We start from the raw sequence: 23,536 nt of genomic DNA on the forward strand, positions 1-23,536 counted from the left end.
ACCTATACAGGCAGTAGCGGGCGACGACGACATCTTGCCTCGTTGGGTTTGCCAATCTGTACCTGCCTGCATCGCGAAGAAGGGAAGGTGCGCATTGCATTATAAAATACCCAAGGTGGGTAGGTAGGTACGCAGTGCTAAGACAGGCAGGAAGCAAAACAGACATCACCTATACCTTCCTTCCCTTCCGTTTCTGTTGCTTCTTTCTAACTATCGGCCTGTATCAACATACCTATCATCTGATGGTCACAAACATGGTTTGCCGCCTTCTTCCCTCCCCTCGGCAACAGTCACCCCTGTTTCGGTTTGCTTTTGCTCCTGTCAAAGCCATCAGCAAGCAACTCAAGACACGCCTTGAAATAGACCAAAACTCTGAGGCAATCGAGCCCATCCCTGTCTGTAGTGTCGCTTGACTGCCAAGCCTGCTCCTGCCTAAACAACCCAACTTCCACATCGCTCTTACACCCAATCACTGTGCGGCTCTGGCAGAAAACATGACCGGTATCTAGGCGGCGGGTGGCAGGAGAGATACGGTCACGCTGACAAGGACAAGCCCGGTAGGGCGAACAGAAGACTGAGAGACGGTGGCACCTAAAAGGCTGATGAATTGATCATCTACCTATCTAGGTAGGTACCTGGTGGGTACTTTGTCTTTGCATTCTAGGACCGCCTTGGATACGTACATGTACCTCACTCATAGAGTACAGCCAACCGTCTACCTGCCCGGGTAGGGTAGGTATGCAAGTAGTTGGGTACCTTTGGGGGGGGGGGGGACTTGCATGCTTCAGAGTTCCTACCGAAAGTCAACCAACCAACCCTGTCTGTCTTCATGTCACTCACCCGCCCGTCTGCTAGGGTGCCTCTCAGCGTCCCTCCTCCTCCCACTCCATCTTACCTACAGGTATCTCAGGCATCTACACTACTGTATGTGTAATGTATATCAAATCACTGCATCCGAATCACCATGCAAAGTGCCTCCACTCATTCTCCATTCATCCATCGTTCCCCTCACTAACAGGTACGGCCCCAGCCCGGTACGGTACGGACAACGACGAGCCAAGACATACAGTCGCCCAGCGGATGCCACTTCGGCCTTCACTTCTTCGGTCCATCCACTCCAAATCCCGTTCGGTCGGAGCTATTTTCCCACCACCGCACCCGCACCCGCGTCCCTGTATCCTCGCATCCCCCAGGCCGTCGACCGATACGCATGTCTCCATCCTCTCCGTCTCTCTCTCTTTCTCTCTGTTCGTTCGTCTGCCCGGGACACACTCCCTCCCTCCCCGCCCCCTCCCTTGGCATCCATACCATCCACCAAAACTATAACTTAACGCCTTCCTCCTGCCACACCTACCTTCCCTCTCCCTTTTTCTTCTTCTTCTTCTTCTTCTTCTTCTTTATCACCACCCCAAGCTCTTAGCTTGCACGTTCTCTCTCTCCCCCAACTCGCCCTTTTAACCCACAGCAGAACAAACCAGTGTTGGGCTTCGTCACAGGTACCGACGCCACTCTCCCGACCTCACTAGAGCGCAATCTAGCAGTACCCTACCGATATCCGATGGGAGAACCCGAAGCCGTCAGGCGTGGTGAACACAGCACAACTGCCGCGGAAGCCAACCCCGAGCAGGACGAGCCGCCGTCTATACCGCGGCCCCCGCCCATTCCTAACCCCGTCCTCCCTCACCGCCCTGCCCATAGTCTTCCCGTCGAAGAACTAGGTCTCCTTTGGCAGACCAATATTGAAAATGGCCTCTCAAAGGCCGATGCTTCTGCCCGTCTCCAACGGGACGGGCCTAATCGTATCGATGGCGCAAAGGGCCTATCCGTTTGGGAGATTGTCATGAGGCAAATCTCCAACAGTCTGACGCTTGTCCTCGTGATCGTCAGCATTCTATCCTTTGCCATACAAGATTACATTGAGGGAGGCGTCGTCACCGCCGTCATCGTTCTCAACATTGTCGTGGGGTGAGTTCTTCTGTTCTGTCCCTTTTCCGAACCCTTGTGCCCTGCCTGGCGCCTTGCGACCCACCCATGGCATCTTGCTTCGACCTCCGTCTCCTCTGCTACTTCACTTCTCGGCCTCCAACTTGCCCTCCCTCCCTGTCCAAGCCACGTCGGTCCGCCTGTTTTGTTAAGCCGCTACGCTGTGTGGTTGGTCGGTCAGTTCGCGTGCTGGCACAATACGCCGCCGTCTGCCACTGGGTTGGGTGACTACTGACCGCCCTGGTGGCACCGCACCATCCCGCACCAAGCTCTCTTCTGCAAGGATCTTGGCCGGACGTGGCGCGCCATCAAAATCCCAGACCCCTGCCATTGTACCCATCTCAACTCGCCCACCCACGACGTTCCACACACTTTGTCGTTCAACAACGCCACAAACAACAGCGATCAAGCACCATGACTGACATCATCATCACAGCTTTATCCAGGACTACAATGCCGAACAGACCATTCAGTCTCTGTACGCGCTGTCCGCCCCGACATGCAAAGTCATCCGCGACGGTGTCGCAGAGACCATCGAAGCCCAGAGCCTCGTCAAGGGCGATCTAGTCATGATCGCTGTTGGCGACGTCGTTCCGGCCGACCTCCGACTTGTCGACGGAATTAACCTATCCATCGACGAAGCTCTCCTTACCGGCGAGTCGTTGCCCATCAGCAAGAACCCCGAGGCCGTACTCGAGGACGCCGACATCCCCCTCGGCGACCGCCTCAACATGGTTTATTCCGCTACTACCGTTACTCGAGGACGCGCTCGCGGCATTGTCACCACTACCGGCATGGAGACCGAGGTGGGCAAGATCGCAATGATGCTCCGCACCACCCGCAAGCGGGATGAGAACGCTTCCCTGACCTCCCGCGCCCTCATGCGCGTCAAGGCTGCTGGGAAGAGCATCCTGGGTCTCGAGGGCACCCCCTTGCAGGTCAAGCTTAGCAAGTTCGCCCTTCTGCTTTTCGGCCTTGCTATCCTCCTTGCCATCATCGTCTTCTCCGTCAGCAGGTTCAACATTGACGACCAGGTTCTTATTTACGGTATCTGCGTCGGGGTCGCCGTCATTCCCGAGTCCCTCATTGCCGTCCTGACCATTACCATGGCTGTGGGCACCAAGGCCATGGCCTCCGGTAATGTCATTGTTCGAAAGCTGTCCTCCCTGGAGGCCGTCGGTGGCGTCACCAACATCTGCTCCGACAAGACCGGCACCCTTACCCAGGGTCGAATGATCACCCGAAAGATTTGGCTGGCCGATGATACGACCGCCATCGTCGAGGGTACCACCGACCCTTATGACCCTACCAGCGGCAAAGTGCGTTGGCCCGGTTCGGCCGCGTCGAGCTCGGCCTCTAGCGGAACGTCGACTCCGACAGCCGAGAAGGCTGACGACACTATCCAATCGTCGGCATTTGTCGCCTTCCTCAAGGCCATTGCCCTTTGCAACAACGCTGCTGTTACCGACGGCAAGACGTCCGCCTCTACCGACGCCGAGTCCATGACTACCGCTACTGAAGTGCCGGTTGCGTGGTCTGCCATTGGCGAGCCCACTGAGATCGCTCTCCAGGTCTTCGCCATGCGTTATGGAAAGGGGAAGAACGACCTCGTCTCGTCTGAAAAGACCAAGATGTTGTACGAGTTCCCTTTTGATTCGTCTTGCAAGCTCATGAGTGTCGTATATGAACTCCCTGGAGCGCCCCGTCAGGTTTTTACCAAGGGCGCTGTCGAGGTTATGGTCCAGCGCTTGGCTGAGTCCGAAGCTACCAAGGCAAGGATCGTCGCCAAGGCTGACGAGCTCGCCTCCGAGGGCCTGAGAGTCCTTTGTGTTGCACACAGATTCCTCGAAGACACCGACAATGCGAGCGAGAGAGACGAGGCTGAGTGCAAGCTTCGCTTCTTGGGTCTTGCAGGCTTATATGATCCTCCCCGCGTCGAGACTATTGGCGCCGTCAAGCAGTGCAACACTGCTGGCATTTCCGTCCACATGGTTACCGGTGATCATATCAAGACTGCAACTGCCATCGCCCACGAAGTTGGTATCCTCCGTGGCGGCGAGCAGCCCACGGCTGTGATGGCTGCCGGCGTCTTCGACGCCATGTCGGACGAGGAAGTCGATGCGCTTGAGGCCCTTCCTCTGGTCATTGCTCGATGCAGCCCTATGACCAAGGTCAGAATGCTGGAGGCCATGTATCGCCGCAACGCTTACTGCATTATGACTGGTGACGGTGTCAACGACTCGCCTGCCCTCAAGAAAGCCCACGTCGGTATTGCCATGGGCAAGAGAGGCAGTGACGTTTCCAAGGAGGCAGCGGACATGGTTCTCACCGATGACAACTTCTCGTCCATCGTCACTGCCATTAGGGAGGGCCGTCGTTTGTTTGATAACATTCAGAAGGCATGTCATGTATCCGCCTCTTTGCTTTGACGGACCATGCTAACCAACGTCTAGTTTTTGCTCCATCTCCTCATTTCCAACATCTCCCAGGTCATCCTTCTCCTTATCGGCCTTTCCTTCAAGGATAGAAGTGGTACCTCCGTCTTCCCTTTGTCTCCATTGGAGATCCTCTGGGTCAACCTCATCACCTCATCGTTCCTCGCTATCGGTCTGGGACTCGAGGAGGCGCAACCTGACATCCTCCTCCGTCCACCCCATAGCCTTCGAATTGGTGTCTTCACCTTCGACCTGATCCGGGACAAGATGATTTACGGCTTCTTCATGGGCTCGCTATGTTTGGCTGCGTTCACGTCCGTCGCGTACGGTCCTGGCGCTGGCGACCTTGGCAGCCATTGCAATGACGGATGGAACCAATCTTGTGACGTCGTCTTCAGGGCTCGCTCCACCGTCTACGCCACCCTGAGCTTCTTGCTCTTGGTCACCGCCTGGGAGGTCAAGCACTTCCAGCGCAGTTTGTTCAACATGAACCCCGAGTTGTGGACCGGCCCCACCGCTGTCTTCAAGACCATCTTCAAGAACCGCTTCCTCTTTTGGGCTGTCACCGGTGGCTTCGTCATGACCTTTCCCGTCATCTACCTTCCCGTGGTCAACCGCATCGTCTTCAAACACGACATGATTTCTTGGGAGTGGGGTATCGTCGTCGCCTGCGTGGTTGTCTATATTGCTCTCATCGAGTCTTGGAAGGCCGTGAAGCGCCACTTGGGCCTTGGCCTCATTGCACGCACTCCCAACGAACAGGTCTAATCCTGCGCATCAGTATGAGACAAAAGTTTTTTTTTTGCTGCAATGCATACGCTCCTGTGCGGGCTGGGGGGAGGGAAGAAGGAGGGTACAGGGAGTCTTCTCGATGGCGCTCCGGTGCCAATCACTTGGGAATCATGTCCGGATCCAACATGGAAATCAGATAGATTGGGGCTATTCAACATCAGCCTGGCAGGCTCTCGGGCTTATGGTGGTATTTACGTTCACTACACTCGTTTAGAACCCTTTTTCATATCCATCAGGCTTAGGCTGTTGAGTATCTGCTCCAGCCCCGGTAGCAATTAATCGAGTTCCTCTCGCCGAGTTCGATACACACTCTTGATGCTCCTTTCTCCTTCGTGACGCTCCTCGGTTGTGTTCTAGCTGCCATGTACAACCTCTTGCGTCTTCCTCTCGTTCCTTTCCCGCTCAACCTGTTTCTTGTACTCGACCCAATCATCACTCCGTGGAAAGGGAAACTCGGGCACCGCAACGCCCAGCATCTCACACAGAGGCCCCCACCCGTCGCCGGGACGATACTCCAGGAACCTCCTCCCGCCCGCCTTGAGAGCGCGCACCTCGTCATGGTGCCTCTCGAAATACGCCCTCCCATTCTTTTCAAAGTCGTCATCCCAGCACGCGGCGTGGTAGGTGTTGGCCAGCGCCTCCATCGGCGATCTCCTCTCCGCGTCGCGGTGGCGGTGCGCGTGGATAAGGGTGTCTCTCATCGAGGCCTCCCAAGCCTCGAAGGGGCGGGTCGTATGGACGATGAGGCTATCGGGGTAGGCCTCGGCGAGGGCGGTGGGGAAGAGAGCAGGGGGGAAGTCGGAGACGGCGGCGAAGCCGGACAAGAGGGCGTCCCACTGGGGGCGGGACCAGGGGCGTGGGGGAGAGGCTCGAGGGAGGTTGTCGGCGATGGCGGAGATCCAGAGGTCCTGGTGGGCGTTCTTGGAGACCTCCCGCATGTGGTAGACTGGTGAGATGGAGAGGTGGGCCAGGGCGTCGGCGAGGGCTGGGGGGGGGGGGGGTGAGCATTGCATCTTGGAAAGGAGAAATCTATCATTCCATTGTGTGGCATGCGTACACTGGGTTCCCGTTCGGGGAAGCCCGAGAACGAGTATTTTCATTTCGGGCATGGCAGGCGATATTCGATGGCCTGCGAGCACTGCGAGCAGGTGCTGGCTTGCGGATGAGCCTGGCGCGTCAATGTGAATGTGGTGGTGGTGGGGGTTTCTGGATTCGAATATAAACACATTGAACGGACCGGGTTTGCAACAAGATGCAGGCAGGGCCTACGTGATAAGTTTCGCAGTAAGCACGACTCCGGTCTCGACCGTCCGACTTGTTCCGCACCTGGGCGTCAGTCACGGGACCTGCTGTATTAGGCAGCTGCCTTGAGGCCAGCCCCAAAGGAGATTGACATACGCAGACTTTCCCTTGGTATGTATGCGTTTATATACTGAATTCACTCTTGATATTGGGCTCTCATTTGTTCCACCGGAGCTCTGGCAACAAGCCCTCATCTAGATCCGTGGGGGTGAGGAACAGCTTATCTATTCTCTGCATCGACCAAAGAGTGCGCCCCCCCTCAACCTCTGCAAATGCGTGGATATAAACGAACCTATTTTTTTGTCGCGGCGCCTGAGGGAAACCCAGGTTTCAAAGAATATTCCTATTGCACCGGGTCGAGGGTCTGGGAGCCTCTCCCGTCAGAAGTCAAGCTTTTGGGTCATGCATGCCGCGCGGACGAGACCAAGCCTCCATTTCACAGATGGGCACTAGTGCATCTTACACTCAAGTATAACCTGCGGTAGCTCGCTGCGACACAGGATCCAGAGTGGTGGGGCTGTTCGATGTTCAGATGTCTCGTTTTGGGGCAATACAGGCTTCCCGATTTTCTATATGCGCATGGTCTCGACGTCCGACACGTGCAACTACTCGATGAGCTGTGTTGCAAGTGGCTCTACTAGGAATGGTGGTTGGATTCATCGTTTTTTGCGGTCTTGGAATTTTGGCGGGTTTTATTTGAACGTCAAAGAGAATTGTGTAAGCTCATGTACCTGTGTTGTTTCTTGCTTCAAAATATGTTCTATCCGAGTAGGCATCGGCGGACTCCAAGTCAACCAGCCTCAAGCTGGTGACTCTGATAGGGACTCTAGGATCCGCGTGCTAGCCTCTAAGGTTTATCGATGTGTCAGGTCTTGTCACATGAGATTGTTATTTGCGTCCTGGCCTTGTGTTCATGTTGAAAGTCGGACAAAATCGTCAGTGATCGACTTTTATCCCATTTATTTATTTGCTTTCTCCCCCCCTCTATTCGTATCAATAATCGTCGAGAAGAAGGATGGTACGACACCCTGCTATAGCCAAAGCCGCTGGCTACGGGGAATGATCAAGACCAAATCTGCAACATTGGAAATATGTCGTGAGTCAGTACCGGGCACTTAAGCTCAGACGTATCTCGATCCCTATATCTGAGCCTCGTGGCTGAACTCAAAGCTCATTCCTTCCCAGAAAGCATCATCCATGAAAGCTTCTCCGTCCTGTCCGCTGATGTCAACAATGGCATCTGCTAGAGCGAACTGCGTATTGTAGGCAGCCTCTGAGCCGCCGTTGAATCCCCTTTGGACCGCACCATCCCACATGAAGTCTTGAGCAATGACGTTCATAAGTGGACAGAGGTTCTGCTCAAGAGTCTGCTGCGGATGCACCGATACATTTTCCGTGTCCCTTCCAGCAAGCGTTGCCAAGTTCTTCCGGTCACTCTGGAGCAGTGAATTCGGGATCCTCTCCGGATACTTTTGGTAGAGGTACTTGATGAGATCGACCCTCATCCTACAAGCCGGCTTCCATGATGTTGACAGCTCTCGTAGGATATCCAAGCACGCTTCAATGTATAAGGTGCAACACGGTCTACCAGTATTTGCAAATTCTGGTTCGGGTCTCGCATACTGGATGAGAACCAGCGTGGCGGTAAGTATGCAGTGCGTGGCCGAGATTGGGCTCTTGCGGAAGCTTCCAAAGACTTGCCTGTACTTCTTGCCGGCGTGGCATATACGTTTGGCCGATTCGACGCATAGCTCCTCCAGTCGCTTGACGGTCTCTGTCTTTGGTAGTACGGGCGCCTCTTTCGGTCTGATGAGGAAGGGTTTGAAGAGAAGAATACAACAGGTGTGATAGACCATGTGTAGAGTGTAGACCTGTGGCAAATCGTTGGATCGGTCAATCCTCAGATCGGCTGGAAGCTCATAGAACCATGTCTTGAGCTCAAGGGTACACGACTGGAGGAACGACATCCTCTGTGGCCCTTTGTACAGAGGTTTTGGGGCGTATCTGCAGTTGGTCGTTAGCTTCGTTGATTGCAAAGAGCTGTCAACAGCATGAGCAACAGTTAGATACTAACAGAGCGAGCAGAATGTTTTCCAAGATGCGACAAAGTCCAATCAGCCCACGGTGTACGTGGATCTTCTTATTACATCGTATCATTTTGCTCGTGTCGCTGCCCGCGGTACTTATTTGTTCTGGTGTGAATGGCGATGGAAGATTCACGGCACCCTGGACATCCTGTGTAGTTGAATCTTGATTAGTATCACTGACTCTCTCGCCTTGACAGCTGCAGGGTTAGAGCTTACCAGCAAGCTACAGACCCGTCCAGTGTAGATCGCGGTAAGCTTGTCGTCACAGTACAGCGACCAGTATACCTGCCGTCTCAACTCTATCTCTTCGCTTGACATGTGAAACGTGCCACTCAAAGATGCAGCATCAAGATTGAGCCCCATGTCGAGGGCGAGTCGATTTGCCATCCCCTGGTGAAGCCACCCTGCTGCATCACAGCCGTAGGCCTGGCAATCATCAGCATTTCGCAATATGTAATCTCATCTGCATTCCGGACACAACTACGTACCACATAGACTCCTACCAGAATTGACATTGACTGAAGAGTTGTAATGGTCGGTCGTTTTATGTCGTAGTGCAACAGTACTTCGGCTTTCTGCACGAACGGCTTCCCAGCCGTATTCTGGTCAGCGGGATCGGAGCGGATATCAACCCTGTCGGAGTAGCGAGACCCTAAAGCAAGAATGCAGTTGAGCAGCAATGGGCTATAGTAGCGACCTTGTGTCCTCATGCTTTCTCTGAACAGCTTCTCATCAACAACCTGACACCAGGGGCTCTGATACTCGAAGAAGAGGTCGATCAACTCTGTTTGGAGATCTTCCGGATAGACTTCGACTTCTAACGGTAGGATGAAGCGATTTTTCTCGACAGCTTTTGTGGTTGTGGGGCTGTTCCCATGCTCCTCGTTTTCGGGCGTGGATTCTCCATGAAATCAAAAGTCAACAGCAGGCTCTCGCCATAACCCGTTGAGGGGGGAGGGAGACGGAAGATGAACCCTACCGCTTTGGAACTCCAGCCGACCACTTGAAGGCCCGAAGTACCGCATTTCGCCATCCTGGTCGTAGTTTACGGCCACATCAAGGGAAAGAGCCCCTTCAAACGTCGCACAGAGATCATCGAAAGCCGAAGGGCTCAGGCCAGCATCACTGCTGCTTGCCGAAAGATTGATGACCGAGGGCAGCTGAGGTGCTGCCCCTGTGGTTGAGAGTTGAGCAACAGAAGCCTCAATATCGATAGAGCGGGATTGCAGTACCGCTTCTAACAAGTTTATTCTGTTCCTCAGAAGCTGGACATATGACTTCGAGGCAGGTTTGCGGCCATCCTCCTCACTTCTGTAGAGGCAATTGAGGGAGCGCTCGGAGCACCGGGCGCAAACAGGTCGCTCGCCGTCACACTAGTTTATGTAAGTAAATATTAAACGAACGCTTCACCTATTACAGGTTGGTAGAATACGGGAAATTAAAATATACTCCACCTACCTTGGCTCTTCGGCGCCGGCACTCCTCGCATGCTTTGGACGTATACCTGCGCTTTGGATGGCCTACAGCGCGTTCCGGTTGTGGCATGGCGGCGGAAGATAGAGCGCAAGGGTTTATCCACAGGGCTGATGTGTCACTTCTAGAAATCCTCAGTGTGCAGGATATTGGTTGGGTTCGACAACGAAGACCGAGGCACGCAGACTGGACTCGCCAGCAGATTGTCGTCTCGTCTGACAAGCCAGACTGAGATGGATGGCATACGTGCCGTGGAGCCAATCACATGGAATTACAGTTGCTGACTAACGCGCGGGGAAGGAATTCATATTCCGCCCTCGACGGCATTGGCACAAAGAATGCCCAGGACAATGAACAGAAGTCTTGCGACACCAATCAGGCGTCGTTTTTTTCAATATACGAAGCAAACAAGCGGCAGTGCATTCCGTTAGAAGAAAGAATGGAAGTAAGGGAGCCTAGCGAATCGAAAAGCCTGCGCCCTCGGAAGTAGATTCTCTCTTGCTGTACGCAGAGTAAGAAAGTTGTGCTATGATGGAACTTACCGTGGTAGGTGGTGAGCTTTGCGGCAGGTTGAGCATGGGAAATAATGCGGATACGTGCACACTCCGGACCTGAGAGCAGAGTGAGACTGCCTCAAGTCTTGGCCCGGAGATCAGATGGTAAACAGCTCGAAATAGTAACCGAAATGGGATGTCCGTGCGGATTCACTCCTGTATTATGGTTCGTCCCATGCCGCGTCGTCGACTCAACACATCCAACCAAGCTATCGCGCAAATCGTATTGACTGATATACACGGCAGCGAGCGCGCAGAAGGTCCCTACAATCTCGGCGTCCTGTGCCGATGCGTGACTCGGTCACTAATATCCTGGCACCTGGCACCTGGACCCTTAATTCGGGGGAGACGCACACGCGGCTCAGCTGCGGGTATGCGGGTGTGATGTCGAATCCCCGAAAATTGACGTCTGCAATCAAAACAATAGCATCACGCAGCGCCATGGCCTCAAGACACGGACGGACAGTGGACCCGCGTTCTAAGGTGGGGGGACGACGCTCTCCGGCGACACCAAATGCTGCTCCGGTACAGTCAGAAAGCCAGGTGTAGACCAGCACGGCGATGTGACCTCGCTCGGTAGTAGGCAGATACTGAGGCTGATGATCCGAGAGATCTATGGCTGGAAAGCCCTGTCAACCAGGTATATCTGACTTCCTCGGGGGGTTATCACAAGCTTACGTGGGGCGAAGCCGGTGATGCTCGGCCCCGAGGATCACATTTCACCGCCCTTCAATCCCTTCAGGGGTTGCGGGACAATGGCAGGAAGAGCGGGAAATGAGCTAGCACCACATTGGGAAGCCCTTTTAGTTACCTTGTTAGCGATTGATTAGCCTCGCCCGGCGACCAAAGTAAGGCGCCATGTCGGGCCTTAGTCTTGCACGTCTACCCGTGCTGTGTGGTTGGGACGAAATTTAGGGGTTCATGGGCCTGCAGAGACGTGAACAGGTGCCGCCGAGCTTGTGTAGGTGCCAAGCAGCCGCCCGCTTCACGGTGCAGGTTTCCTACGGCGATCCTGCGGCGAAGATGCATGTCTCGGACGGACCAAGGTGCAGGCGGGCCCATATGCAAAACTTGGGGACGCAAGCAGCAAACTTTGAGATACCAGATCACAGCCCAAGCTCGACGGCTTGGTTGAAACATTTCCAAACAAACATGTCTACCCTGAAAAAGAAATGCCGGGTTTTGCTATTTTAGACAAGCGCCGTAAGCCGCCGCAAGTCTGTCTTGCCTGCCACCGCCAAATCTCGCTGGCGCCGACGTATTCCTTTGGCGGACTTCTCCACGGACGCCCGCCCCTTTTACCTGGAGTGACAAAACAAAGCCGAGCCTGTTAGAACGCAGGCCCAGGTCTCTTAGCTCAATGCTCCGGCATCCGGCTCGTCGGGAGCACGGTCGGGGCACGGCCGGCCCGGTGCGACTTGGCCTCCCAGCCTGCGTCTCCTGCATGCAACCTGTTCCCGCGAACCAGACCGTCCTGAACCCCAAGTGGCGTAACGGCCAGCCACCCACTCGAGAGTCTCAAAGGTTTCTATACTGGTTTGATAGGGGCAAGGTAGCTGTGAAGGAGGGAAAGTCTCGAATCGTCCAAATCCAACAGGCTTGTCGGTTCAAGCGCAGGGGGGAAGACGCGACATCTATAAGTAGTCCCAACCGGTCTTTGCTCATGTTGCATCGCCAGCTTGGTTCTCCCATTACACACCACAAGAAGTCAATACTCATTCTCTACACCAAAACCCACCAACACAAGACTTCCCGTTCCCCTACAACTACCAAAATGGCCACCGTCGTTTCCACCCCCGTCCCCGCCGGCGTCGACAAGACCGCCGTCCTCGCCACCATCCACAACCACGACCTCATGGTCAAGACCCTCTGCCCGGCTCTCATCTCCTACAACCTCGAGTCCGGCTCCGCCGGCATTGGCCAGTCCGCCACCTACTCCGTCACCGATAAGAAGCCCATCGGCCAGACCACCTACCAGCTCACCATCACCAACCTCGAGGACGGTGTCGACACTCTCGTCAACGCCAAGCCCCCCGTCGGCACCCTCATCATCACCGGAAAGTGGCGCCTTGTCCAGGAGAGCGCCGGCCTCGTCCTCCGCGAGGAGGTCGACATCGACGCCAACATGATCATGAAGAAGATGGCCAAGGGTAACGTCGAGAAGACCCACCCTGAGCAGCACGCTGCTCTCCTTGCCGAGGCCAGCAAGGCATAAATCATGTCGATTTCTATACCCCACCGGATGAGTCTTTCACCTCTAGAAAGCGAGCGGTGTGACCGGCGTTCATCGGACATTGGATCTTCAGATAAAGATATATACAATAATTGAGATTTGACAATTCTAGAAATCACAGACATGATGGCGCGCACCCTCTCGTGAACCCTTCCCATCACACCAAGTACTACACTACTTCGATAGTATGTTTCAGCTCCGTATTCAAGCTTTGGCAGCACCCTCTGGGTCATGAGCAACAACCTCGATTTCCACGCGCATGTCGTCTTCGGCTAGTCTAGTGACCCCCACACATGTCCAGATAGGCTTGTGGTTAGGCATCCACTTGTTGAAGTTCCTAACCATGGCGCCTAGAGCTTCATTGTTGATCGGCACATGGTATGAGTTGACCCTGTAAACCTGCTCCCAACCCTTGCCGCCGGCGTCTTTCAAGTTCAGATCGACGTTGGCAAACGCTTGGTCGATCTGCGCGTTGATCTCTTTGTAGAACTCACCCGTCTTGGGGTCGCATCCGCCTTGCTCCGTTTCAATATCCGTCGTTGGACGTGCGAACGGAACATCATACCTTGGCCAGAACACTCAATCTTGTCGCCGACACGCACGGCTTGATTGTAACTAAACCTCTCCAAGTTCCGTTGACCAAACCCTTCATAGGCGTAGTAACGGAGATGTGACATATTGTTGAGCGATTGGCTTGACTCTCGAGATTTTACTGTGTACGCCAGGTGTATTCAAGAAGTGAAACACGTAGAAGAGAGTATGCGCTTGACAAGTCACTGATTTCATCTGGGGAAAAAAAAAGCAGCAATTCTGGTCTGGTACGAAGGACTGTTCTGCTCTTTATAGGCGCTGGCGAGCTTCATTGCTCTTGGCATGCTCACGTCATATTACGGAAACTATTTTCTTACGTGAGAGCATCTCGAGTGTATGTCGTGCCCAAGCCAGTTCCGAGAACTTGGAGACTCACAGAGAACAACTCCGGATATCATCTAGTTTGGGGTTTAATACTCCTAAGAGCAGGAGGTTTGAAACTCGACTTAAATCTTCCATGCATCTTGCGCATTTCTTGCCGGCCGGAGTCAAGGGAAATGTAAACGTAATAAGTTCAATGGTCGACAGATTGTTGCACAGAGCAGAAGCGGCAAGCCTGGGAAGCAATACAATAGTTCTTGCGACATTTCTAATGCGAATTTTTCAGTGACACAAGGGTTGAGCCTTATGTGAGAACAGGACTGGTTGAACAGCACAATCAACAAAACAGACGACGGATCAAAAAAGCAGGAAGAAAGAAAAAGAAAAGAAGAAGAAAAAAAAAAAGACACACCGAGTTAGAAATGACCAGTCTCAAAACACGAGAAACAGACGTGCAACCACCCCGTTCATTCCTTTCCGTCTCTTCAGCAGGAATGCTCCTCACCGAGCACTCTGCTGCTTTCTCCCCATCGCTCACGGCTCGCTCTTTCAGAGCAGCACCAAGTTGGCAACGTTCATCGCGGCTATAATGACCCAGACCAGCACGGCGAAAATGGCAGTGTACCACGAATTGGCCATCTTAACCAGGCCGTCCGTGTTTCCCGTCGTCTCTTCATCCGACTGGTTGCGGAACCGCGCCGCGCCATCGCGAACTGTCATGTACTTGTTCCGGCATGTGAAGTAGATCAACGGCGCAGTGATGAACGGCAAGACGACACTCAGCACGACCTGCGAGGCGTTCAGCGCGTCGCTCACGCCTTCCCGACCAATGGCTCCGGCGATCACTATGCTTGGCGTGACGCTGATGCTGCGAGTCACGAGGCGCCGCAGCCAGGGACGCATCTTCCACCTCAGGGCCCCCTCGCTGACCATCTGCCCGGCAATCGTGCAAACTATGCCGGCGGAGACGCCGGAGAGGAGCAGGGCCAGGGCGAAGACTGTTCCGGCACCCTTGGAGATGGAGTCTGTGAGAAGCTGGTGGATGCTGAAGATGTCCGCATCCGCGGCGTCCTTGTTCCCGTATATCGAAGCGCCTGCCACGATCACGATGGCGGAGTTGACGAACAGGGCGAACGTGAAGAGGGAGAACCCGAGCTCGGCTATCGAAGTCGCGAGGCAGTGTTTGATGGCTTTTGCCGACGGAACATAGTAGCCTTTGTCGATGCTGTCGCTGCTGAAACCGACTTCCTCCGCTTCAGGGGGGAGGAGATGGTGTTTCGTGTCGTATTCCCTTAGGCGGGCCTGGACAATGCCCGAGCCGAGGTACAAGCTATGCGGCATCACAGTTGCGCCAAGGATGCCACAGGCCTGATATAAACTGCACGCCATCAGAAGAGTTTCAGGGAGCAGGGGGGAGAGAGGGGGGGGCATAAGAGCAAATACCCTTGCGACTCAACGACAGCATGCGAAGGCAAGTAGCCTTGGAATACCTCTCTCACCGACGTCTCTTTGATCAAGGAGAGCTGGATACAGAAGCAGACAACCACAGCCAGCACCAGGCCAATGACAAAGAACTCGAACGTTCTCAGGCCCTTCATGGATCCGTGAGGCCTGTAGAAGATGAGGATGATCATGACGTCGAGTATTGAGATGGCACACCCCGCTACCAGTGGGATCGCGGGAACCAGGAGGTTCAAGCCGATGGCAAATCCGATCACCTAGAAAACCTGTTGTGCTTAACGTACGGCCACACGGCAACAAGCCTTTGGGGGAAACGCACCTCTGCAATGTCGGTGGCGATTATGGCAATCTCTGCAAAGGCATATAGAACATAGTTCATCCACCGCGGCAGGAAAGCCCGACAAGCCTCGGCCAGGTTGAGCCCGGTGACGGTGCCGAGCTTGGTGCAGAGGCTCTGGAGAAAGATGGCGAACAGGTTGGACAGCAGGACAACAAATAGCAGCCTGAAGCGGTAGGTCGCTCCCGCAGCGACTCCGGTCGAGTAGTTTCCAGGATCAACTATTCACACGGGCGGGCATGTCAGTCAACCTCGTCTCCCCCACTGGACGGTTCATGCGGCCATACTGTACGCGACGGAGATCATGAACCCAGGCCCGATGAAGGAACCGAACTTGATGACAACGCTCTTGATCCGGCCAAAGATGCCCAGTTGCACCTGGGGCTCGTCTTTGTCGCCATGAGCAGAGCGGCGTGAGTGAAGGGGAGGGAGAAGAAGGGCCGTCATGACCTCCTCCCCCCCAGGATGGCCAAGTCCAACTGACTTGGCCGGCGAGGCGTCGCCCGCCCCGGGGGTAACTGTGTCCTCCCCCCAATCATCGTGGGAGCGCAATATGGCATTGTCTGCGGCCCCTGGCTGGGGTTTCCCGTCTTCTCCCGGCTCTAGCACTCTCGCATTGACGGTTCCGTTTAGGTCCTGGTTGGTAGTTAAGTCGTTGGAGAGGGGGTTTGGGCTCTGGTTGTAGCCTTCTCCCTCGTAGGGCTCGTCTGTTCTGGACGGGCGGTTCATGTTTTCTTCGTAAGTTGCAAATGGCCATCGACTATGGGTCTGGGACGTCACAGAGTTCCATGCGCCTTGTCGTCCATCTAAGGTGCCGACTAAGCGGCAACCGGAAGCAGACCATGACTAAGCATGCAATTCATTCACGGACCCATCGAACTTCAGTCACGCCACCTAGAGAACACATGTTGCGGAACGTCCTGGAGTTTCAGACAATCGGCGAGAGTTGTTCGGTTTCAAGCTATTCAAGTAGTCGAATTTACCTATCCGAGCAAGTAGGGAAAGGCGTAGCATTTCGCCAAGCAGCCAAGCCTTACTAAAAGCCCGTTGATTTGACAAAACACCAGTCTTATGCGTTGTCTAGCAACGGACTCCATCAGACTCATCTCTGGACTGCTTCATGATGATTCTAGGTTTTGATGGATTAAACCGGCTTTTCTTGGGGAGGATTAACGACAGGCAGCAGATTCGAACGGATTCTGAGCTACATCACGATTCGTCACTTAACCTGCCGGCCTTGTCGTGCTGGCTGTCGCAGTCGGCACTGCCCAACACCGGCATGCGCAAAGTACACTAGGGGCGGTGATCAACCACCGAAGGTAGCAGAAAAAGGCACCAGCATGGTCAGACTCGAAAGAGCGTAACCAACTCCGAGTCTCCGACACACGGCCTAGGTTGCGCAACGGGGCCCGTCATGTGTATGCTCATCAGAGCAGCCGCGCATGTAGCACCTCGTCACAGGCGCGGCATCGCGGTAACACAAGGCATCTGCAGGCGAGCCGATTGGTTCAGACAAACCTGGAAGCCGTGCCGGCGCATGCAGTCGAAGACTACGCTTCAGACACATGTGGGTTACGACGGCGTTCACCGACGTATCGCAGCCAGACCTACACCACTCAACCATCATCAAACCCCCCCAGCTCGCCCGCCACATAATTGATCTCCCCTCCTTGTCGGAGCCCTTCGCGCTGGCTCTGGTATTCGGGGACCACCTCGCACCCGTCAGCGTACTCGGCGCGACCCCCAGGTACCCATCGCCGCTCGCGTCAGACCAACCATGCTCGGCATGTCGTCACATCTCCCTCACACCAGGTAGCAACACCCCTCCTATTTCTTTCAGGTGCAAGAGGATCTTCAAACTGATGGAGGGTTCAGCATCTTGACGCGCGCTGAGCATCTTGCAACTTGTGACGGCGCAATGGAAAAATCCAACACCACCCTCGTCGGTTCCTGTGATCGACTCGATTTGCCCGCCTTCAAGATTCGCCCAATCACTTTTGCCGGTACGCATCGATTGGTTGGCTGTGGGGGAGAAAATATTTGTGGCCATGGCCGTCGTTGCCCACAGTCCTCGGATCTGTGTAACACAATTGATGTTCGATAGACCCTTTGCTCATTCACTTTCCCGTCCAAGACAACAGGTGCTCTGCTCGTGCAGACAAACTCCGTGTACCCTTCTTCCTTGCGCCTCTGGCCGAGTTCCATCCGGTGGTTGGTTTTCCAAATGAAATCGGCGGAATCGGGATACCGTTCGCGAATGACGTCGGCGTACATGGTGTACATCGTAAGCTGTGGATCGTCGAGCGTGGCGCGCGAAGGTGTACGTATACTGCCAATCGTATTTCGCTCGCAAGGATATTATTGGGTAATCGTCCCTTGTATAAATCTAACCGCGTAAGAGTAACTGATAGCTTCACCTGGTCACAAAAGGGTCCCTTGCTGTAGTTGCGCGGCGACAACTTCCAGCCAAGGTGACTGCAAGAATATTCGTGGTTCAATTCAAGACCAACAGTTGTCCCCGGCCAAAAACCGAGGTATATACACAAAATGCGAACGTAAAACCAAAGGCCGAAAAAGCCCTTACCGACACCCGGAACGCCCAATGCTATCCAATGCCCGATGCCATCTGACTGTATGTCAAAACCCCCGAATGATGACGATGACGATGATGATCCTTAGTATACAAGTCGCGATCCGATGCAAGTTTGTTTTTTTTCCCCACTCCAAATACCGTGTCCGTGCCGTAAGCCATAAACGAGCCAAGTATAACGCTGTAGGCCAGCTCGGCCACAAGGGGGTATCATGCCCTGCGCGGGCGGTGTCCGATTATTGCTGTGTAGAGAATGCATTGCTGTGTAGAGAATGTCCTAGGGATGATATATATCCCAGGAAGGGGTTGGGGCCCTGATGATCGTCAGGGCGCGCCCGTCGGTGTTCAATTATAATCATGGTGCCGCGGTCACGCCGTCGCAAGCCCGATGCCAAATGTATGTCGTTTTGGCCACGCGTGTGTGGTGAATGCAATTTTAGTTAGGTCCTCCTCTTTCCACCAAGCTCCAGAGGCTGCTCATTTCTTGCCCTTGCTTGGGGCGGCGGTGATTTTACTCGTCGTCATAAGGTCGCCGATGTATTTCTGGAGGAACTTATTGTTGTTATCAAGCTTATCGTGTTCTTCTCTGACAGCCTCGATGCGGTTGAAAATGGTCAGAAGGGAGTCCTGGAGAGCCTTTGCGTGTCTGGGACAGGGGCTTCGTTAGTCTTGGGTCGTGTTGCGGCGATGGCGACGTGCTCACCTCTTCAATTCTTCCCGGGCTTCTCTGCCAAGTGCTTCTATATCCTCGCTAGTTCGCCGCGGGCTCATGGCCCTCACGTCGTCAGGCCCGAACTCGGCGTCGATGGGGCCGACGGCCGAGCTATCCCGGGGAACGACCAGCGGTCCACTGCTCTTCCGGCTGGGCAAACGAGGTCGAATGGGCGTCGGCTGGTGGATCTGATGCTCGTCGTGCTCGTGGTCGACGGAAGAGGAGGATGAACTCGAGTGGGAGCGTTCGATGTGAGGAGGGAGGCGCGACTGTTCGCTGTGCTGCTCCTGATGTTCGTTATCCATCGTTACGGTGGTGGTGAAATTGGGCTGCTATGAGAGCGATGCGGAATGCCGAATGTGTCGAGAGCACGAATGTCGGCGAGGGGCGGTGTGCGTGTGAGCGGGTGTAGGTTGGGTTTGTTCGAATGTGAATCGGCTTGTGGTGCCAAGGTACGTGGTAGAAAACTGCCCGCAGGAGGGCGAAAGGGCGGCTCAAAGGGCAATTAAGGTGTTGAATTGAACGAGACTTCGTCACCGGGCTGCAGGCTGAGAAACGGGGTCTTGCCACCATGTAGTGTAAACAGGGTCAAGGCTCTCTTGGGAACTGGCAAGCAGTGGCGGAGAGGAGTCGAGGATGGCGGGAGGAAAGAGTCAGGTGGTTGCAAATGCGGTGCTGGGTGGTGGTGGTGGTGTACGTAGTATATTGGGGGGGGGGGGGGGGAGGGGGCGTAGACTATTGTGGAATGTGGGGAGGGGGGGGTGGGTGTTGGGTGGTTGTATTCCGAAAGCAAGTAGGGTCCTACCGGTCTTCTCAAAGACAGGGACAGAGCCGGCGAAGCGGGAAGAGGAGGGAGGGAGGAGGGGCTGAACGAAAGAGATGGAAAGGGACAGGGCGAGTCGAGCAAAACAGCAAGAAGAGAGAGAAAGAGGGAAACAGAGGGAAAAAAGGTGCGGTGGGCCGCAAAGGGTAATGTATCAAACAAAGCACAACTATTTTGCAGGATCTCGTGAGGTGTGGGTGGGTTTTGGGGCAGCCTCTTGGCCTACACTGTTTCCCCCTTCCCTTCTGCTTTTTTTTTTTTTCTTCTTCTCCTTTTCCTAGCTAAAACTACGTTCCTTGTCACTTGGACGCGAGTTAGTTAGGTAGTGTCGTCTCGCGCCGATTACTGCTCTGTGCTGCTCCTTGGAGGTGGGGGTCGTATGGCAATCGGAATTTGACGAGGGAGAGAGAAAAGAGAACAGACCGGGAGATTAGATTAGGTGACGGCGAAGTGTGGGAATGCTGTGGCAGTATCCGTAATACGGGATTGCAATGATACGGCAAGGAAACCGTGCGAGCGGGTTGCGCCGACGGTCATCGTTGTCGTAATTGGCAACTGTGCTGCCTACTACCTAGGTAGGTAGTATGTACTGTAGGGAGGTACATACAGGTGGTAACTACACCTGGACGGGCTGACGGCTGGCTTGGCTGTGTGGGTTCGAGTCTACGTTGACGTTTCCAAGCGGCCAACCCGGCTGCGATCTGCGGTACTTGGGAACAGTTGGTATGTATCCGTCGTACTGTAACCCTCAATGGGTGGGTTGCGCTCTCTGCTACGTAGGAACTGTTCGCTATTGGCTCTTTGGTGTCGATCGGACTCCCGGTCTCTTCTTCTCCTTCTCCTTCTTCTTCTTCTCTCGTCCGTTGTAAAGGGCCAGCGACCAGGGGTCTGAGGGGCGGAGCAAAAATCCAAGGATGATGCAGTACACAACAGGGATACGGGAGAGAGGGACAGGCTCGCAACGGGTTGCTGACAAGATAGCGAAGATGAGGCGGTGTGGAGCAGAATGATGTTATCACGACCGTTTCTGTCGGCCTGTGTCGTTGCAACTGTGCCTCCTGTGGTACTGGGTTGGTCTGTGCCTTCTGAAGAACTCGACTTGGGTCTTGTTTTGCTACTTGTCTGAGCAGGACGGGTTCGAGCAAAGAAAGACGGATGGATGTTGGAGAAAGGCCTGAGCTGAAGATGGGCCGCACCTAGCATGGCGTGGTGTGCGGTGTGTTCTCCGGCGTGGAACAAAGCACCGTATGCATGGTGACAGCCATGTGGGAATGGAATCGGCAGAGAGGAGGGCGCGCTATCTACTATGTACGTACGTAGCGCGGCGCGGACGACATGGGAAAAGCACCGCGCGCGCGTGGTGATTGATTGACCGGGTGGGATTGTATCGGTTGATGAGTCGGAGGGGTGGGATTGGATAAGCGGACATCTTCCCAGGCGGCACAAAAGGTGCGATGGGATGCAAGAAAAAAAAAAAGAAAAAAAAAGAAGCAGATCGTCAAGTCGTGAACGAACAAGATTGGTGGCTTGGGAAAAGGTCGCACACCCACACCACCCACACCCCTATGCAGTCAGGAGATGGGAGAAGTTGTTGTCGGTGTCGAACAGAAGATACTTGGTCGAGGACAAGCTAAGAGGTACAGGAATGTAATCCCAGCAGTTGGGTTTTCCAATGAGCCGTCGTTCTCGGCGGAGAGAAATCCGTCCCAGCTGTGCGCAGTCAGGACCGAGACACGCCGACAGAGGAGACAATACTCGTGTACGCGCTGGGTAGAAACACAGAGCATCAGCACGGCCTCGGCTGGAATTGAAGTTGACGACAGCCTCATCTCACGCCGAGCGCGCGGAAAGGCAACGCAACGCCGTGTGCGTGCGTGGGTACGTGCGTGCGTGTGCGTGCGAATGTTCGCGCCCGAGACTGAGACGGACGGATGCCAGATGGCGGTGGCGGCCAGTATGCTTCGGGACGGTAGGTATGCTATCGTATGTATGCAGTTCCTTGCTGGGAAATCCCGCCGGAACGTGTCCTGCCTGCTGCTGTTGCTAAAAGCGTCCAAGTGCCAGGTCAGAATAGAAGGTGCCCGGTGCCGGGAGGAGGCTAAAGTGGAAGGATGAGGCACGCTGAGGGGAGAAAACCGAGGACAGACACGGACCCGCCAGAGATTGGGGCGTACAGTACAGACACGCGTACGTACAGGGAGCGTTTCTGTTTCCGTTTTGGCCGAGGTCTATCCGCCCCGCGAACAGATGATTGGAAGCCCTGGTACGTAGCGAGCGACCTGGCAAGTTTTCTAAATCCGATACCCAAGAGGCAATTTAGTTCGGGACCTGAGGCATGCTCTTCCTGCCCACATGTCGCTCCTCCTTTCCCCACAGATGGTAGCCCGGGAAGAAGGTACAGCTACATATGTACTCTTCTTCTTAGGTATGTGCCTGCCTCCGTATATATACTTGGCTACCTCCATATCTCGATACTTGGGTAGATCTACTGAGTATCTACTTATGTGGGTACACACCTATGTCTCCTTCCCCACATGTACGATACGTACTCCAGGGTTTGGTTTTGCTCTTTCCCTCCTTCTTTTCTTCTCTCATGCTTCCTTCCTGTTGTGCAACCCGTCCGCCCGTCATCCTCCTCGGGGTCTTTTGTCCTCCACCCTCGAGCAGCATCCCACGATGACCTAAGCAAGTACCTATAATACATATCAAGCATGTCTCTCACCACTCTGGCTCATTCTTGGAAGGTGGCAGAAGAGTAGCACACACGCACACACACACACACACACACACACAGACAAAAAGGTGGAAACGTGAGAGTGGGGTCCACATGAAATGTGGCTGACGAGTCTCCCCATGTAGCATCGGCTTCGCTAAAGCAAGAAGGAAAAGAAATTCAATCTCGGCAGCTTCTTTTCTTCGCTCGGTTTCCCATTTCCCATCGTCGGCTTAAACTACATACAGTACATGCCATGGCGGTTTATTAGCAAATTCCCCTCTCATCTCGATTGTTCTCGCTGCTAGGTAGGCATTGGTGTACGACCGTTGATGCTGCCGATCTCTTCCGACTCCTCTTCCGCCCATCCCCTGTTCATGTTTCAATAAGGATGCAACAAACGGCATTGCCCATGCATGGCAAATTGGGAACGACTTCTGCCAGGACGAGCGCAAAAGATGGAATGCCCCACCGCCGCACCGAAGCAACCAGTCGGTCCAGCGCCGGCCTTACAAGTAAGTAAGCATTCATCATCTCTCACCTCTACCTACTCTACGCCATGAGTTGTGTTGTATAAACTGCTACGCAGTACTCCGTACGTACACTGCCTAACATAGCACAGTACCTAGGTACTTACTGCCTTACACATATCGGAGGTTTCTCCTGGCTTCCCTTGAGAGACGGGCCCCTGGACTGATCCGCAGCTTGCTGGCTTCAGAACCGAGCATGGGCACAATACAACACAACACAGGAACGCCCGCAGAAACCTGCACCCAGCAAGCCCTCCGCGCCTGCGTCTGCCTGCTTCCGCGTCTATGTGCGGATGCTGCAGCCCACCAACCGCAGGATGCATTCATACCTGTCTGTACATGCCATGCCATGCCATACCATGCAGTGGCAGGATACGTATCCAAGGTGGTCGGTCCCTCCCAAGGTCGCACAGGCGGTACAGAAGCTCCATTGTCGTACGTACAGTACAGTACAGTACAGTACAGTACAGTACAGTACAGTACAGTGCTTACCTGTGTACCTGGCCGCCCTCCTGCAAGTTGCAGAAGCTTACACCCCTGCTGGGACAGACAGCCTGTTGCTGATCAACGCCTGTGACGCCATACCCCCCAAGGGCAAG

The 23,536-nt window shown here is 54.5% G+C and overlaps 11 protein-coding genes across 11 annotated transcripts; 3 read left to right on the top strand and 8 right to left on the bottom strand.

Annotated features, from left to right (window-relative positions):
- Nucleotides 1-1,432: 1,432 nt before the first annotated feature.
- Nucleotides 1,433-5,379, top strand: LY79DRAFT_100411 (potassium/sodium efflux P-type ATPase). Its single transcript, XM_060550616.1, has 3 exons — nucleotides 1,433-1,965; nucleotides 2,420-4,382; nucleotides 4,437-5,379. Exons 1-3 carry the CDS (start codon nucleotides 1,559-1,561, stop codon nucleotides 5,184-5,186), a joined length of 3,120 nt encoding a protein of 1,039 aa, XP_060416515.1. The 5' UTR covers nucleotides 1,433-1,558; the 3' UTR covers nucleotides 5,187-5,379.
- Nucleotides 5,375-6,466, bottom strand: LY79DRAFT_100405 (P-loop containing nucleoside triphosphate hydrolase protein). Its single transcript, XM_060550615.1, has 2 exons — nucleotides 6,268-6,466; nucleotides 5,375-6,195 (listed from the first exon to the last, which is right to left on the bottom strand). Exons 1-2 carry the CDS (start codon nucleotides 6,317-6,319, stop codon nucleotides 5,564-5,566), a joined length of 684 nt encoding a protein of 227 aa, XP_060416516.1. The 5' UTR covers nucleotides 6,320-6,466; the 3' UTR covers nucleotides 5,375-5,563.
- A 1,185-nt stretch (nucleotides 6,467-7,651) lies between these two features.
- Nucleotides 7,652-8,368, bottom strand: LY79DRAFT_510861 (nitrogen assimilation transcription factor nirA; the record flags this gene model as incomplete). The annotated part of the gene is made up of 1 exon (XM_060554203.1): nucleotides 7,652-8,368. The coding sequence occupies one exon, from the start codon at nucleotides 8,366-8,368 to the stop codon at nucleotides 7,652-7,654; it is 717 nt and encodes a 238-aa protein (XP_060416517.1).
- Nucleotides 8,369-8,725: 357 nt separating this feature from the next.
- Nucleotides 8,726-10,293, bottom strand: LY79DRAFT_546612 (fungal-specific transcription factor domain-containing protein; the record flags this gene model as incomplete). The annotated part of the gene is made up of 4 exons (XM_060557245.1): nucleotides 10,058-10,293; nucleotides 9,579-9,972; nucleotides 9,088-9,500; nucleotides 8,726-9,025 (listed from the first exon to the last, which is right to left on the bottom strand). Exons 1-4 carry the CDS (start codon nucleotides 10,142-10,144, stop codon nucleotides 8,729-8,731), a joined length of 1,191 nt encoding a protein of 396 aa, XP_060416518.1. The 5' UTR covers nucleotides 10,145-10,293.
- Nucleotides 10,294-11,801: 1,508 nt separating this feature from the next.
- LY79DRAFT_546614 (uncharacterized protein) lies at nucleotides 11,802-12,941 on the top strand. The gene has a single exon (XM_060557246.1). It carries the CDS (start codon nucleotides 11,987-11,989, stop codon nucleotides 12,839-12,841), a length of 855 nt encoding a protein of 284 aa, XP_060416519.1. The 5' UTR covers nucleotides 11,802-11,986; the 3' UTR covers nucleotides 12,842-12,941.
- Nucleotides 12,942-13,665, bottom strand: LY79DRAFT_546615 (endoribonuclease L-PSP). The gene is made up of 2 exons (XM_060557247.1): nucleotides 13,425-13,665; nucleotides 12,942-13,374 (listed from the first exon to the last, which is right to left on the bottom strand). The coding sequence occupies exons 1-2, from the start codon at nucleotides 13,534-13,536 to the stop codon at nucleotides 13,064-13,066; spliced, it is 423 nt and encodes a 140-aa protein (XP_060416520.1). The 5' UTR covers nucleotides 13,537-13,665; the 3' UTR covers nucleotides 12,942-13,063.
- A 655-nt stretch (nucleotides 13,666-14,320) lies between these two features.
- Nucleotides 14,321-16,298, bottom strand: LY79DRAFT_667905 (natural resistance-associated macrophage protein-domain-containing protein; the record flags this gene model as incomplete). Its single annotated transcript, XM_060563454.1, has 4 exons — nucleotides 14,321-15,149; nucleotides 15,215-15,489; nucleotides 15,552-15,790; nucleotides 15,857-16,298. 4 exons carry the CDS (start codon nucleotides 16,296-16,298, stop codon nucleotides 14,321-14,323), a joined length of 1,785 nt encoding a protein of 594 aa, XP_060416521.1.
- Nucleotides 16,299-16,912: 614 nt separating this feature from the next.
- LY79DRAFT_100584 (uncharacterized protein) lies at nucleotides 16,913-17,323 on the bottom strand. Its single transcript, XM_060550617.1, has one exon. It carries the CDS (start codon nucleotides 17,221-17,223, stop codon nucleotides 16,960-16,962), a length of 264 nt encoding a protein of 87 aa, XP_060416522.1. The 5' UTR covers nucleotides 17,224-17,323; the 3' UTR covers nucleotides 16,913-16,959.
- A 1,313-nt stretch (nucleotides 17,324-18,636) lies between these two features.
- Nucleotides 18,637-19,176, bottom strand: LY79DRAFT_510814 (uncharacterized protein; the record flags this gene model as incomplete). The annotated part of the gene is made up of 2 exons (XM_060554194.1): nucleotides 18,637-18,805; nucleotides 18,863-19,176. The coding sequence occupies 2 exons, from the start codon at nucleotides 19,174-19,176 to the stop codon at nucleotides 18,637-18,639; spliced, it is 483 nt and encodes a 160-aa protein (XP_060416523.1).
- A 1,181-nt stretch (nucleotides 19,177-20,357) lies between these two features.
- On the bottom strand, nucleotides 20,358-20,897 carry LY79DRAFT_577894 (uncharacterized protein; the record flags this gene model as incomplete). Its single annotated transcript, XM_060559916.1, has 1 exon — nucleotides 20,358-20,897. The coding sequence occupies one exon, from the start codon at nucleotides 20,895-20,897 to the stop codon at nucleotides 20,358-20,360; it is 540 nt and encodes a 179-aa protein (XP_060416524.1).
- A 735-nt stretch (nucleotides 20,898-21,632) lies between these two features.
- Nucleotides 21,633-23,104, top strand: LY79DRAFT_577895 (uncharacterized protein; the record flags this gene model as incomplete). Its single annotated transcript, XM_060559917.1, has 5 exons — nucleotides 21,633-21,663; nucleotides 21,690-21,758; nucleotides 21,892-21,957; nucleotides 22,716-22,922; nucleotides 23,025-23,104. 5 exons carry the CDS (start codon nucleotides 21,633-21,635, stop codon nucleotides 23,102-23,104), a joined length of 453 nt encoding a protein of 150 aa, XP_060416525.1.
- Between the last annotated feature and the right edge of the window lie 432 nt (nucleotides 23,105-23,536).

The sequence above is a fragment of the Colletotrichum navitas genome (genome assembly GCF_030913465.1).
Source record: "Colletotrichum navitas strain CBS 125086 chromosome Unknown LY79scaffold_15, whole genome shotgun sequence".
Taxonomy (NCBI): domain Eukaryota; kingdom Fungi; phylum Ascomycota; class Sordariomycetes; order Glomerellales; family Glomerellaceae; genus Colletotrichum; species Colletotrichum navitas.